Here is a 15,831-nt window from a genome sequence, read left to right as displayed (position 1 = left end):
TATAAGGGTTGAGAAATTTTCAGCTGTGATTTCCTCAAGTATTCTTTCTGCCCCTTTTCTTTTCTCTTCTCCTTCTGAGACACCCATGATGTATATCTTTGTGTACTTTGTGTTGTCAATCATTGCCTTGAGTCCTTGCTCATATTTTTCCATTCTTTTCTCCATCTATTCTTTTGTCTGTTTGATTTTGGATGCTCTGTCTTCTAGCTTGCCAATCCTTTATTCTGCCTCTTCAAATCTGCTGTTGTGTGTCTCTGGTATATTTTTAATCTCATCTGTTTTGTCTTTCATTCCCATTATATGTTATTTTCCTTTATATGTTTTCAAATTCTTTATCATCATCCAGTGTCACCTTAACATCCTTTGTCTCTTTAGCCATCTTTGTTTAGGAGATTTGATTAGTTGTTCCAAATTCTGTATCTCCTCTGACTTTTTAATTTGATTTTTTAGCTTGTCCATATCTTCTTGTTTTTCTTATTTCTTAGTAATCCTTTGCTGAAATCTAGGCATCTGATTATATTGATAGGTTTATTTTAGAAGTTGTTTTCCCTCTCATCTAAGATTTTGTTGTTGATTGGGTTCATCTTAAGGCTCTTCATTGGCACTTGGTTCATCAGTATTTCCCAGCCATACAGGACCAGGATTTCACACAGGGGATACAACCCAGTTTTGAAGGCCCCTGTGGAGAGGGTTAGGAAAGCAGCTTCCCAAGACTGCACTTTCCCAGCCTTCCCAGCAGGTGGTGCTCTTCAGCAACATGTTCGCCACTGTCCTACAGAAGTAGGTTATTTTTTTAGCCATCTGATCCCTCTGTTTCTGAGTCAGGTGGAAATAATGTCACCGTGGTGTTGCAGACACCTGTCCAGAAAGGACCAAGGCTGAGGGACCCCGAGGTCCAATTTCATCGACTGACAGTTGGATTAGAACTGTGCTGCAGCAGACAATTGGGCAGGGTTTGGGCTGACCAGAAACTGCTGGCCTTGAGGGTGGGGTTGGGCACCAGGTGCCACAGCAGAGTTCAGTCCCTCATTACAGTTTCTCGGTCACAGCTGCTCTGTCCGTGGAATCACGGGTGCCCAGGACTCCAGTCTGGAGAGCGGCAAGGCTGCAGGACCCAGAGAATCAATTTTGCAGCCAGCAGTTGTATCAGAACTGTGCCATGTCCTCCTGCTTTCCCAAGCGAGGTGCCTCCCTGGTTCTCCCAGTCCACAGCAGCCAGCTGGGCGAGAACCAGGCTGACCAGAAGTTGCTGCCTTGGGGTGGCTGAGAGTCACAGTCGAGTTCAGCCACTCACCACAGTGTCTGTGTGGAAACAGTGGTGCCTGTTTTCTAGGTGTTTTTGGTGGAGGAGTGAGTTCTGCCTGTCCATATTCCACCTTCTTCCTGGAAGTTCTGCCCAGTGACCTTGAAGCCAGAGGCACCTCTGTTTGGAAAACTTCAGAGACACTGATCTATATCAACTCCACGCTTTTCTCCAAATTCTTTTTCATGTGATACCTTATTTGGTGTGGAAAATGTTCCAAACCTCATTAGTTCATTTTTACTTTGTTTTAAAACAATATGTTCTCTTCCAGAAGTCCAGGACCTTGGGAAGCATGTGGTGCAGGATGAAGTCAGCATCCGGCTGACGTTGACACCTGCTGTCTGCCTCCCTGATGGCTTGTGCTCTGTTCACCTTCAGGTAACAGTGACCAGTCGGGATCACAGGAGAAGCTGCTCGTGGATGGCCAGGGCCTGAGCGGGTGCTCGCCGCGAGACTCGGGCTGCTACGAGAGCAGTGAGAACCTGGACAACGGTAATGCCACAGGCCCCTTCGTTGGCCCGAGCCGTTGCCCTCGGGGGTGCTGGCAGTAGACAGGGAGCCTGTTCCAGGACTGGGGGTGCTCAGGAACCAAGGCAGCTGGTGTTTTTTGAGATAAGAAATGCTGTGATCTCAGCATAGTCCTTCTTCCATCCCTCTTAGCACCTAAACGCGAGGGGTTTACGACTGAACTTGGGTGTCAGAGAAGGAGCCCAGGGGTCCTGAGACACTTGGGGTCTTTGCCCCAGTTATAGACCGTGACGAGCTGTGGGATTTTGAGTGAGAAAAAATAGACTGGAACCCTGAATCTGGCACCTAGAAGCTGAAGCTGTTGGTCACGTTACTTCCTGTCCCTGAGCCCCTCACCTCTGCACTAGTTCTGACAATTAAGGTAAAGTACTAATGTACTTATAACACACAGCAGTGATTAAATACCAACTGTGAATTGGGCAGAGGGCCCACTGTACATACATGCAATTACTAATTATTGCAGAACCCAGCAATGCATCTTTATCAATGAGAGCACTAAACCTCAGAGAGGTTAATATGCCCGAGGCTTTGTCCTTTCCTCTTGGATCATGTTTCCCACCTGGCAACACCCTCGCTCCTAGTAGGCTCTGTGTCAAGGCAGACAACATTTTAGACCGTATAATTTTCTAATTCCGTAAGTATTCTCAACTCAATGCTCTAGTGCCAGCATGGACCAGCTCGTGGTATCTGGGCTTATCTGAACTTTAAGCAAGAAGGAATTTAGTTTGTATTTGTTATAATAATTGCATTCAACCACCACAATTTAGATTACAATATGCCAACCAATTTTTAAACAAAGAAACAAGCAACACATAGCCCAGGTTTCTTTGCCAATATGTTTGCTTATTTATTTTGAGGAGCTCATCTGCCATGTGTGTGGCTCCGATTTCATACGAGGAGTTGAGGAGATGATGCACAGCCAGGTTATAAAGTTTTGATTCTCTCGGCAGCAGAACAGCCCCTCCCCAGATTTCCTCATTAAACAGACAGCGAGTTGGAGCAGCCTCCAGCATCCAGAGCTGCGGGAAGCAGGCTCGCCTGTTAGCCTGGCCAGAGCAGTTGCAGAGTGTTTCAAAATATTTGGTGAAAAGATAAATTCTGGCAGTGGTATATTCAAGATTACAGTGCAAAGATATCTAAATTCATATCGAAATAATGTGTAAAGATCAAGTTTATCCAAATAGTAATCGCTTCCTTTTAGGGGAAGCTTGCTTTCTGAATAAATAAAGGGTAACTGATTAAATCTTAAAATAGTTTTTTTGTTAAAATTCGAAAAATTCAGACCACCTAGATGCAGTAGGACTACCAAGTCTACTGTGGTATTTCCTTCCTCCTCCCTTGTACTGTGGAGTCAGAATTTGGGGCCCAAGCCTCCCCTGTTGGGCCAGCCCCCGGCAGGTCTATTTCCTGGAGGTTCTTGGGGAAGGCGAGCTTGCAGCGGGTTGGAGCACTGAGCTGCAGACTCACGCAGCGCTGAGCTCAACCTAGACTTTATTGATCTTTTCACAGGACCAACTTCTGTTTTTGTTGATCCTCTCTACTTTTTTTATTCTTTATTTCATTTATTTCTTCTCTAACCTTTGTTATTTCTTTCCTTCTGCTCACTTTGGGTTGAATTTGCTCTTCTTTTTCTGAATCCTGTAGCTTGAAGTTAGGTCTCTGATTTGAGATCTTTCTTTTTAAATGTAAGCATTTACCGTTATAAATTTCCCTCTCAGCACTGCCTTTGCTGCCTCTCATAAGTTTTGTTATGTTGTGTGTTCATTTTCATTCACCTCAAAATATTTGCTATTTTTTCTTGTGATTTGACCCATTGGTTGTTTAAGAGTGCATCGTGTAATTTTCATGTATTTGTGAATTTTCATGTTCTCCCTCTGTTATCAATTTCTGGTTCATTACAGTGTGGTCAGAGAAGATTCAGTGTATGATTTCTATATTTTTAATGTATTGAGACATGTTTTGTGACTAACATACGATGCGTCCTGGAGAACAGTCCATATGCTCTAGAGACGTCTGTTCTGCTCCTGTTGGGTGACGGCCCCATGTGTGGCTGACAGGTCCTGTAGGTTCAGTGCATCACTCAAGTCCTGTGCTTCTTATTGATCTTCTGCTTAGATGTTATATCCTTTATTGAGAACGGTGTCTTACAGTCTTCTACTGTTAATATAAACCGTCTATTTCTCCCTTCAAATCTGTGAATATTTGCTCATATATTTGGGGTCTCTGCTGTTAGGTTCACATATATTTATAATTGTTATGTCTTCTTCTTGAATTGACCCCTTTATCAGTACATAGTGACTTTCTTTGTTCCTAATAGTTTTTTTCTTACGATCTATTTTATCTGACCCCAGCTCTCTTTAATTTGCTATTTGCATAGTATGTTTTTTTCCATACTTTTACTTTTACCCTGCTTGTGTCTTTGAATTTAAGGTATCTTGTAAACAGCATATAGTGAAGTCATGCCTTTTTTATCCATTCTGCCAGTCTCTGCCTTTTGATTGGAGAGTTTAGTCCACTTACTTCTGAAGTTACTATTGATCATGCAGTACTTTCTTCTGCCATCTTGCTGTTTAGTCTTTGTAAGTTTTATACCTTCTTTGACCATCAGTTCTTCCGTTAATACCTACTTTCATATTTATTTGATTTTTTTTTATTGTGCCATTTTGAGTCTTTTCTCATTTCTTTCTGTATATATTTTTCATTCATTTTCTTTTGGTTACCATGGGGCTTAGATTTAACATCCTTAATCTGTAACAGTCGCTTTTGATTTCATACCAGTTTAACTTCAATAGCGTACACACTGTTCCTGTATCCCTCTGTCCTCCACCTTTCTTTTGTACTTGTTACAAATTATATCTTTATATATTGTATGTCCAAAACCATGTATTTATCATTACTTTGTATGTGTCTGCAGTTTAAAACCTGTAAGAAGTAAAAGGTGGGGTAACATACCAAAAAAATGCGATGTAATATTACTCCCCATATGGTAACCCTCACCAGGGGTCTGTGTGTCTTTGTGCTGCCTCGACCCACCATCGAGGCTTTTCCTTTCAGTCTGAAGGGCAGCCTAATGGTGACGAACTCCCTCAGCTTTTGTTTATCTGGGCATGTCTTAATCTCTCCCTTATTGTTGAAAGAAAGTCTCACTGGATAGAATTTTCTTGGTTGTCAGTTGTTTTCTTTCAGCACTTTGAAATATTTTGCCCCATTCCCTTACTGCGTCCATGGTTTCTGATGAGAAATCCACATTTAATCTTATTGGGGCTCCTTTGTACATAACATGCTGCTTTTTCTCTTGCAGCTTTCCGAACTCTGTCCTTGTCCTTGGTATCCAGCCGTTTGACTGCTGTGTGTCTGGGTGTGGTTCTCATTGAGTTATCCTGTTTGGGGTTCATTGGGCTTCTTGACTGTGCATATTCATGTCTTTTGCTAAGGTTGGGAAGTTTTATGCCATTATTTTTTAAAATATTCCTTCTGCCCCTTTCTCTTTTCTTCTCCTTCTGGGACTCCCAAAATGTGTCCAATTGATGGTGTCTTAGGTTCTGTTTTGTATTCTTTTATCTTCCTGCTCCTCAGGCCGAATCATTTCAGTTGTCTTGTCTTTGAGTTCACTGATTCTTTCTTCTACTCCAATCTGCTTTTAAAGCCCTCTAGGGAAATTTTCATTTAATTTATTGTTGTCTTCAAATTCAGTATTTCTGTTTGGTTCCTTTTTAAAATTTCTATCTCTTTATTGAGATTCTCACATTGTTCATTCCTTGTTTATCTGATATTGTTTAGTTTTTTTTCTGTATTTTCCTTCATCTCACTGAGCAAATTGAGGATTTTTTTTTTTAAGGTCTTTGTTCGGTATGTCCAAAGTTTGCCTCTTTGTTGATGGTTTCTTGATTTTTGTCTTGTTCCTTTGGATGGGCCATCTTTTGTGTTTCTTTGTATGTCTTGTAATCTTTTCTTGCAAACTGCATACTTTAATATTTTAAAATGTTGACTCTGGGATTTAGTCTCTGTGTTGTCTTTTCCTTAAGTTTGTATCCAGCTGGTGATACACAGAGATTTCCTGAGTGCCTGGAGCTAATGAAAACAAACAAAAGCAAAAAGCATCTTTCACAATCTTTGCAAACTGGCTCTGCTTTGGCTGGGGGGGCTCAGCCTGGGGTGAGTGCAGGGTGCAGGGTCCTCTCCTTATCTGACCCTGCGCTGACTCCGCTTCTTGCCCTGGACTTGTACTTGCTCGTGGCTTTAGGAATTTGAATGTCCCCACCCCCCATCTGGCCAAAATAGACTTTCTCCCCCTCCAGGTACTCTATTGTATGCCTTGAAGCAGGTAGTCCTTGCCCCAGGCTGTTTTGACTCAATTATTTCTGAGACTGCTGTAGCTGTCTGCAAGTGGCTTCTAAGCCTACAGGACAAGTTCTGGGAGGGTGAGCCTGAGGTGGTCTTGCTCAGTCTTTCAGACTGCCACCCAATAGATTGGCACTGACATCTGGTAGTGTGCTCATAGGAGCTATTTTCCCCTCTGGAAAGGTTAGAAAATGACATTTGGGGCACAGGATGGCTCCACACTGCATTCAGGAGGGAGTAGGGGAAGAGCCGGCAAGGGCACCAGGCTTTGCCACCGTTTCTTACACATTTCCTTGACTCAGCACTTACTCAGTGCTGCCAGCCTTGAACCGCTTTCTGCATTTGAGAGGAAGGTGGCTCTGCCAGTTTTGCTGGTTGTTCATAGAGTCTGTGCAGGAATACTTGGGGTGCATTCCGCCGCCGTCTTTGTCTGCCGGAAGTCCCACACTCAGTGAACTGCATCTTGAACTAGTGGTTTATCGACAGCATGTCCTCCACAGGTGCTTGCCCTAAAGGACAGTCAGTGAGCACTTAGATTTGGGAGCAGTAGGGTCAGCCACACATCTCACTTTGGAAAGCAGCAAAATTATGCAGCGAGGTGTGACATTGCCAGTGCATACAAAAAGCACTTTAAAGGAAACATGTTTTCAAGATAGATTTTACCCTTTTTTTACTTTTCCTCTTTTCTGCTTTGTACCTCCCCCTTCCTTTGTTTTTTCAAATATTAATCCAAGCTCCATGATTGTGTTGTAGCTCTTATGAGGAAAGTATTTTTCTTGAGTGGAACAGTCCATACAAGTTGTGTTTAAAGGAGCCACCACTTTTTGCATCCTCCATTCCTTTGCTTCGGCCCCGGTTTTCTGTGGCCGTGTGGACTGGGTGCTTGGGTGGCAGGAAGGTTGGGGTCACAGCAGGGAGGGCTGTGCCCGAGTTCTGCCACAGACCCCACCTTCCCCTCAGCTTTGATCCATATTATAGTTGAAGCTTCTGAACTAAATTGAAAGTTAAATTCCCCTGAAAGTTAGTGATTTCAAGAGTGAAATGTTCTCAAAAACGATGACTCTGTTGCTATTATTAGCTCAGTGGTAATCTGTTTAGCTCTTTATCAGTGCTTCCTGACTGCTGAGTGAGGTTAATAAACTTCCTTTTAAAGACCTGCAGCTGTGCAAGCTAAACTGTGTGTCTCCTGTGTCCTTTTTCCACTCAGTAGAAACTGACATCTGAGTGCTGGGAACTCTTGAACCACGAGGTCGACAAGGTCTGGGCACCTGAGCAGGGTCTTCAGGGCCTGAGTTGAGAGGCAGGGGCTGCAGTTGCTGCAGGAGAGGGTGATGGGAGGGGGCCAGCGTGACCTTTCGGGATGCTTCCTCGTGTCAGGTGGGCTAATGGGTGCTGTGGCGGCTCGGTGGGTTGCATCGTGACCAACAAACTCCCATCATAGCAAGATTAGAAACAGTTCTAGAGGCTCCCACTGCCCAGGCCTCAGTCCCTGCCCAACATGGACAACCCGAATGGAGAGTGCTGGCTCCGAAATCCCCTCTAGCAGCATGTTCAGGTATTTATTGAGCCCCTGCTGAAGCAGAGCTTTGTAAACTGCAGGATGCAATTCATTGGTGGGCTGTGAAATCAGTTTAGTGGCTCATGAACAGCAGTTTTGTAAAATACAATAGGGAATATCGGAGTGTAGTCCAGGCACTAAGGGTAAGCACTGTTGCTTGACTTGTGTTTAGTTGTGTGCACGTCTGTCTGTCTCTGTGCCTGTATGTACTAGACAGTGAATCTAAAATGTGTTTCTGACACTGGTTCATGGTTTAAAAAAAAGGAAAAAAAGCTGGGGAGCCGCCGTGGGCTCAGGGCCAGGACTCAGGGTGCCAGCTTCAAGGTGACACTTGTTCCGGGGCCCTGAGGTGGGGGCCTCCCCAGTCCCCGTGGCCCCCCCAGTCCCCGTGGCCCCCGTGGGACCTCAGAGTGTGCCTGTGAGTCTTAACCAGTTGGGTTCTGGTCGTTTTCCCCAAACTCCAGTGTTAAGCTTGTGGGTCAAGGTGGGCTGCAGACCCGCTAAGATGGCCCAGACCCTCAATGTCAGTCAGCATCGAAACCTCGCAGAGGCTCTTTCTTCTCCGTTGGCAAGTTTTTCAAATCCCAGATTTTTCAGTAAACCCCCCTCTCACCTGCTCTGGATTAGTTTGGGTTTTAAAGACAACATTGGCAGGATTTCCAGTGCCCTCAAGAAGCCAGTTGCACCTGCCATGGATGTTTTCAAGATGCCGAGAAATTGAATTTTCAGCTCCATTCAGGGCTCTTTCCAGGATAAGCAGAATGTGCAAACGGAGTTTATGGTGGGAGTCAGGAGAAAAGAGTAACATATTTCTAAAATTTGTGCTAAACGGCTTTTCAGAATTTTCTATTCCCAATGCTTTTTTAACTTTAGGTTTAATGTGATAACATGTTCTGAAGAGGCATTTCCCTTTTTCATTTATCTGTGGTGATTTTGCTGTTAATGAAAAATGGGGCCACAGTCAGTAGGTTCAGTAATGACACTGGGCTGCAGGTCCTCACCCAGCGTGTTCTTATCAGTGCGGGACGTGGAGGGACAGGAGCTGGTGGCCTCGGCTTGGGGACCCCCCACTACCATGAGGAAGGGGGCAGCTGCCAGTCGGCCGTGTCTCGGCGTCACCACATGCAAAAGATCTCGTGTGCTGATCTGGGTCTTATCAAGAAGGATGGAATCATCATTAAAAATCTGACTAAGGAGGCCATTTCTTCTTACCCCACATCTCAGTGTCTAGAACTACACTTGATCTGAAATACAGTGTTACTAGTTTGAAATTAGAGTGAGTCAGGGAAGGAGACTGCGTCTCTCTCTTCCAATAGTGGCCAGACCCCTTGGGGTGGCTCCTGGCCGAGGCGGCAGGAGAGGCTCAGTCCAGCTCTCCCCTGGCGTGGAAGTCAGCCCATCACCGGCTTCTCCCTGCTGCTAATTTATTGAAATGGTGAGATGGCTTAATGGAGCAATGTAAAAATTCTAAATTAAATACGAAATTTTAAATATTTACTAAAACAGTACATTAGGAAGAAGATAGTACCTTTCCAGTAATTATAGCCAGACATTTCAACTTCACACCTGCAGCGGGTCTGGGATTGTTACCTTTGTCTGTGGGCCCAGAGCGATAGGATTGCATTTAGCCGTCCGTGGCATCCCTCAGGCGTGTCCAGCCTCCGGCAGCAGAGCTCAGCTCGGTCCCTTCCACTGCCCGGCATGCGTCTTCCCCACGAGGCCCATCTGACCGCGGCCTCTGTGAGCCCCATAATAAGACTTTCTGAGAGTCACAGCGGGACCTGATGGTGCTCGGTCACACCCGGTCACACGCAGCATCTGTGTTCCCGGGACCTGGGCCAAGGAGACCCCAGTGACCGTCGCCTGTGCGCGTCCACTCGGTCCCTTCTCCCTTAAATCGGGATTGTAATCTGTCTCCTTGTCTCCCAGGCAGAGCGCGGAAAGCCGGCCCCCTGCCGACCAAGACGTCGCGGGGACCCAGCTTCCAGCCTCCGAAGACGCTGCCTCTGGTGACATCAGGGGGTGCCCCGAGGTGGAGTGAGCAGGGGGTCCTGCTGGGCAGTGGCCTCGCCCCACACAGTGCCGAGAGCGAGGAGCAGCCGGGGGCGCCCAGCCTGAAACCACACCGGAGAAGCCTTCCCGCTTCCATCTGCCGGAGCTGCGAGGCCCTGGGGGGCCCCCCTGTGCGGACGTGGCCCCGCTGCCACTCCCTGGACGACCTGCAAGGAGAGCCTGCTGCCGATGGTGACGTGCCCCATGAGCCGACAGAGCCCACCCCCCAGAGCACACTGGAAGTGCCCCACGAGACAGCCACCCCCGGCGCGAAGGTGCAGCCCACTGCTGCAGACAGTGCTTTGCTGGTGACCCAAAGCAAGAGGTTCTTGGACCCTCAGAGAACCATGACGGAAATGCCAGACGGTTCAGTCCCAGTCCCTGCCTGTGGCTCATCCCCTCAGTGTTTGCCCAAAAGCAAGGCGGCCCACCCTCCTGTGGCTCAGCACACACCAAGGACGCCTCTCGGAGGTCCCAGGAAAGGGCACACTTTTGAAGGACCAGACCATCCGCCAGGCACCAAAGAAGGAGCAGACGCTGAGCAGAGGGTCCCGGAGGTGAGGACCCAGCCTCCACCTGTGCCTGCCAAGAGGAGCAGGGAGCGCCTTGCCAGCGGGCCCCTCCCTGCCCCCTGTGGCCCCAGCGGGGGCCCCCCCCAGTCCCAGTGCCCCGTGCCTGCCAGCCAAGGCGCCCTGGCCACCCTCCCCGAGCACCAGACCTCCCCCCTGGCTCTCGGAGCTCCCAGGCAGCATCAGCTTGCACGAGCATGGCCTGAAGCTGGGCCCAGCCTTGGCCAGGAAGGTTTCCTGCCCTCGAGGAGTCGATCTGGAGATGCTGACGGAGAACAAGTTACAGGCCGAGGGGATCGACCTCACTGAGGAGCCGTATTCTGACAAGGTACCCGAGACCCTGTCCCCTTGCACAGCCTTTGTCCTGCTCGGCCAGGCCACGAGGAGAGAGGATTCCCTGCCAGCCCCTTGGCCGTCTGGGAGCACCTGCAACCGCGGAGCCGCCTGCTCCTGTTTGGCTTTTGCTTGTTTGCTTTAAATGCTGGCCAGCTCTTCTCTGCGGGAGAGTGATTGGTGCTGGAATTCATTCCCAGGAGGGGCTTTGTGGAGGCTTGAGTTCTAGATTCTGTGCCCTGGCATGTTTTTAGACTCTCGTTTCCCCATATATTAGACGGATGATAATTTGCGTAACTACCTCACAGAGGTGTATCAGGGGCACTGTGAAAACCAGAAAACTTGAGACACGGTAATTGTCCAGGTGTCTCTATGGGTAGCAGGTGCAGCAGCACACCTCTGGTTTGTCCAGGTCTCCTCCGTTCAGGGCACCATCTGCAGGAACATCGGGGAGTAGCCCAGTGGGGTGAGGAGGGGACTCTGGCCCGGAAAGCACAGGATGGCCTGACCGTGTTCCACACACATTCCTCGAGCTCTCTGGTACTTGAAAGATAAAGGTGTTGGAGTATTCCCTTAGGAACATCACTCTGACAGTGAAGTACAGAAATCTCAGAGGCACTCTCTCGGTGGTGTTTCGCAGTCGCTGAGTGTCTTGCCTGCCTGTTTGGGGATCCTCTGACCATGTGTCTGCTCTGCCCCACAGCACGGCCGCTGCGGGATTCCTCAGGCCCTCGTCCAGCGGTACGCGGAAGACCTGGGCCAGCCCGAGAGGGACGTGGCCTCCCACATGGACCAGATCCGCGTGAAGCTGCTACGGAAGCAGCACCGCATGGCGGTGAGCGCCCCAGGCCCGTTAGAGCTGTGGGGGGACACGGGGGGGCAGCTGGAGCCCAGCCCCGTGGAACCATCCTCCGTCCGAGTGCGGCCAGCCCCTTGTGGAGATGCACAGGGCCACCGTGCAGTTTGGAACCTGGTTGTCCTAGTTAGAGGGTCATGATCTGTTTCTCTGTTATCAAAAATTCTTTTATGTTGTTAGTTCTTCAGAGTATCCTAGTAGATGGAAGTAAACAATACAGTGAAGAACATTCTTGTTAATAAATTTTTGTAAATTTCCAAGGTTACTTTCTGAGGATATATTCCTTGAAGAGATTTTGCTTAGAAGTGTGTAGAATTTCACAGATTTTCACACTTTTTAGCAAATTGCCTTTCTTGAGAGGTGTGGCACTTTACATTTCCAACAGGAGAGTATGAATGCCCCTTTCTCTACTTTGCGAACACTTGCTATTATTGCATGTTAAATTATTTATAACTATATTGATTAAAACATTTGGTTTTCTGGTGGAAAATCTACTTTAGTCACCCAGTTTTGCCTCTTTCCATCCCCTCAGGGAATTTTCCTTGAAGATCTCTGGCCGGTGAGACCTATACTTGGGTTTGCTCTAAGGCCATACGCTTTCTGGAGCCTAAATGCTGCCTTCAGAGTTTGTCTCACAGCCCTGCGGTCCTCAGATCGTGTTCCAACACACCCACAGTCCTTCTAACACCAGTCTCTCTGCTTGTCCAGATCCCGAGTGGCGCACTCACAGAAATCTGTCGGAAGGCCCTCTCCCCGGGCTGCGTCTCGTCTGTGTCCGACTGGCTGGTGTCCATCGGGCTGCCCATGTACAGCAGTGCCCTCGCCGCCGCAGGGGTCAGCGCGCTGAGCCAAGTGCCTTCCCTGACCCAGTCATGCCTTCAGCAGGCCGGCGTCGCAGAGGAGAGACACAGAAGCAAGCTCGTGGCCGCAGCCAGGCTCCTGGGACGGCCACCGGGCCCAGGGGCCCCCCCTGTGCTCTGAGGCTGGCGAATGTCTCCCTCTCTGCACAGGCAGAGCAGACCCAGGCCACGCCGGCCAGGCGCCTTGCAGAACTCCCCTCCTCCGGAACAGCCCCCTCGGGGAATTTGGTGCGGTTCTCTTTAACCCCCAAAGAAAAGTCAAGTACTTAGTTTTATTTTCAGAATGCAGAAGAACCAGGTGCCAACCTGCAGCAGGGCTGCTGGGGAGGGCTGGGGCAGGGAAGGCCGCCTGCCGTCTCTGCCCTCCGTCCTGGGTTCCCTGCAGGATGCCCCAGGGCCGACAGGCTCGGAGAGGCCTGTGTAGCTCTTTGCACACAGCATCGACCATCCTCGCTCATTCAGAAGTAGGAAAATCGGGCAGCACCAGAAAAAAGGTTCTGTTCCCCTTTGGTTGAACAAGAGACCTTTTAATAATTGCTTTCTAGCAATCAGCTTTTATTTGCCTTAACATGAGCTTTTAAGCATCTTTCTAGTGTTCACATCCTTGTAACTGTAATTCCAAATCTTCAGCTTAGGCTGTCATCTAATACATCTGGGATGTTTTCAGTAAAAATACGCTTTTCTAATGGTCTCATTTTAACGTAGCTTACATTGTAGGGGTGTTTATCCGTCAGAATTTCATGTTGGCTTTCAGTTTTTAAAATAACTGTAAATCCAGTAAAAACCTGTGTGGAAATCACAAAGGTGTATGATGTGTGGTAACTGCCTTTCGTTTTAACCAGTGTATTCTGTTACCATGTTGGCCATTGTGCTGCAGCCTTTACTTGGGATTCTGAACTTGTCATTCCAAAATTCATCAGCTAACAGGTCACTGTTGCTAAAACTCATTGTAAGATTGAATGTTCCAGAAAGGTGTTTTTAAAAAGGAAATGGTTTATGGTTTTTAAGTTTTGTGATTAAATACCATTGGCTTGCAGTCGCAGGCACTAAAGGCTGGCTTCCCCCCAGATTGGTGTCTTCTGGCTCTGGTGATCTTTGGGGCTCTGTGGGTTTTCCGTCCCATGGCAGTGTACCCAGTGGCAACCCCTTTCTCTGCTGGGTTCCATGACATCCAGCTTTGGCTGTTCCCCACGGCTTCTCTCTGTCCAGTTTCTGTTGGGTATGAAAGCAGTCAGCCCCACTGGACGGAGCCCCCTCGTTCCACTCCCCTCACCTTAGCTAGTGACATCTTCAAAAGTCCTGTTTTCAGGAGTACACACCCTCATGTCTCAACCCCGAATATCCTCCTTTTCCCTTTTAGAGAATCTGTTTAATTAAAACAGTGGTTCATTATGGAACTAGACAAACCCCTTTAGCTGTGTATTAAGTATTTGCATATTTCTAAATAGTTTTCCAACTGATTTAAGTATATTGTATCCTCTTTTAGTCTAGTATCTGATTTTCTAGCAAACAGCAAATTTAGGGAACTATAAACTTTTAAGGTTTCCATTGCATACAAAATGATTTTCCTTTACATTCTTATTGTGAACTCTCATTTAGGCATCAAATGTGATCATTTACGATAGAAACATTTTGAACATAAGGCCTTTATCAAAAGTTCTGTAATATTTAATCCACTCATTAAAAGAAGTTATTTCCCTCAGGAAAGAGAAAGAGAAATGATTAATTACAAAGCCATCTCTAGCATTTGCTTTATATCCTGTATCCATGTTTCTGAGGAAAATGATGTTCTCAGGTGACATTTTTTTTCATGCTGTTACTCATTTTTTAATTAATGTGTTTCTTCTGTAATATTTACCTTACATAAGATACCATGTGAAATGTGTGGAAATGTAGAGTAAGCTAAAGCTGCCAAATTTCTATTGAACTCGTAAAGCCAGCTCATTGTGCTCTCCAGTTTCAGCTCCTGTGAACACGGCCCGTTTGGGTTGTGGCTCGGCTGCGGCTTCTCCTGCAGCTGTACCCCGGTATCGGCTGCGGACAGCTCCTTCTCCTGCTTTTGCAGTTGCCCCGCATGACATCCCGAGAGCAAAACTCATGTTAGGGTAACACAGGAAAAGGAGAAGTAGTGAATTTCCAAGCAGCACCCAAAGAGGGAACGTTCTGGATTTGAGTATTTGAATGCCAAACCATGTATTTGTCATCCTTCTCTGGGAATCATTCCCTTCACATAGAAAATCTAATTCAGAGACTATGAATGATTTTCGCTTGGAAGGGGTTTGAGTTTTTATTTTGTTGTATTGTTTTTAGTATTTGTAAACATCTTTAGTGTTTGCTGGTTCTTCTTTTGCTTTAAACTGTTTGGCCATAGAAAAGCCTGCGTGCTTGTGTGTGGCATTTGTTGAGGTGGTTCGGGATCCGTGGACATCAGTGGAGGGGTGATATCCAGTTCTACCCAGTAGTGTTTGGTACAGAATTCAGAGTCTCAGTGAAAGTTGTTCTTTGGAAAGCACAAAAGAAACCTAGAAAGGCAGTTTGGCTCAGGTAGCGACACATCCATTGTGTATAAATTTTACTTCAAAAACTGTCTGGTAGGAAATGCATCCTGCCCCAGTGCAGTCTGTGTTTCCAAATAACCAAGTGGCAGATACCTCCCCACGGCCTGGCCTTTGTCAGAGGCCCTTTTCTCTGTCCTGAACCCGGGTGTGGGTGAAATTGGAAACTAGTCCGTTGGAAATCAGTTCCTGATGTAGCAAAGTTGGCTTTCACAGCTGCAGCAAAAGAGGTCACTTCACCAAGTCATGCTGCATGCACGTACTGTGTAATTTTTAGGAAAAAAAGTTTAGTAGTCTGAGTCCAAGTTATTTTGATTTTAAATTGATATAGAAAAGACAAAACTGTCAAGCAAGTTATATAACAACTAACAACATTGCACTTTCTGTATATTAAATCAATATTTAAATAACTTATTTTTTCCATTGCTGTTCTTAAACATTGTAAGTAGCTGTAATATACCAGTACCAATATGTTCTTGCAACTGCTTCAGCCCAAGAAAGCTGTGTATTGTTTTAAAAATTGTAAAAATGATTGTGATGATTCATTTAGCAAAAAGAAAGGTGGATAGAAGGGTTTTCTTATATATCAAAACTTGTCTATATGTCATCAGTGTACCTATAAAAATAATAAATTCTTCAACTGAATATGCCTTTTTTTGTTCCTTGTATATTTTTGGAGACTAATGGAGTAGAAATTAAAAAGAATTTGTGAAGTGTGAAAAATAGTTGTGTGCAATTTCTTCTGCTGCATCACAGAACTCGCTCTCAGACACACACCCTAATTCTCTTTTCCAATTTATGCATTTTTTCCCAAACACTGCATAATGGAGCCATGTAACCACAGCACCTGAGACCGGAAGGAGAGTTCGGGAAGTC

At 46.6% G+C, this 15,831-nt stretch overlaps 1 protein-coding gene across 1 annotated transcript in view; it reads left to right on the top strand.

Annotated features, from left to right (window-relative positions):
* SASH1 (SAM and SH3 domain containing 1) overlaps positions 1 to 15,600 on the top strand; it is a 157,073-nt gene extending 141,473 nt beyond the window's left edge. The window contains 5 exon segments of the mRNA XM_037842581.1: positions 1,682 to 1,795; positions 9,660 to 10,426; positions 10,428 to 10,679; positions 11,388 to 11,519; positions 12,249 to 15,600. Of these exon segments, the coding sequence (XP_037698509.1) occupies positions 1,682 to 1,795; positions 9,660 to 10,426; positions 10,428 to 10,679; positions 11,388 to 11,519; positions 12,249 to 12,521 (1,538 nt within the window). The 3' untranslated portion in view covers positions 12,522 to 15,600.
* Positions 15,601 to 15,831: the final 231 nt, after the last annotated feature.

This window comes from Choloepus didactylus, chromosome 7, assembly GCF_015220235.1.
Source record: "Choloepus didactylus isolate mChoDid1 chromosome 7, mChoDid1.pri, whole genome shotgun sequence".
NCBI classification, from domain to species: Eukaryota; Metazoa; Chordata; class Mammalia; order Pilosa; family Megalonychidae; genus Choloepus; species Choloepus didactylus.
The sequence above is the reverse complement of the archived record's forward strand: the minus strand, read 5'-3'. Positions and strand labels throughout refer to the sequence as shown.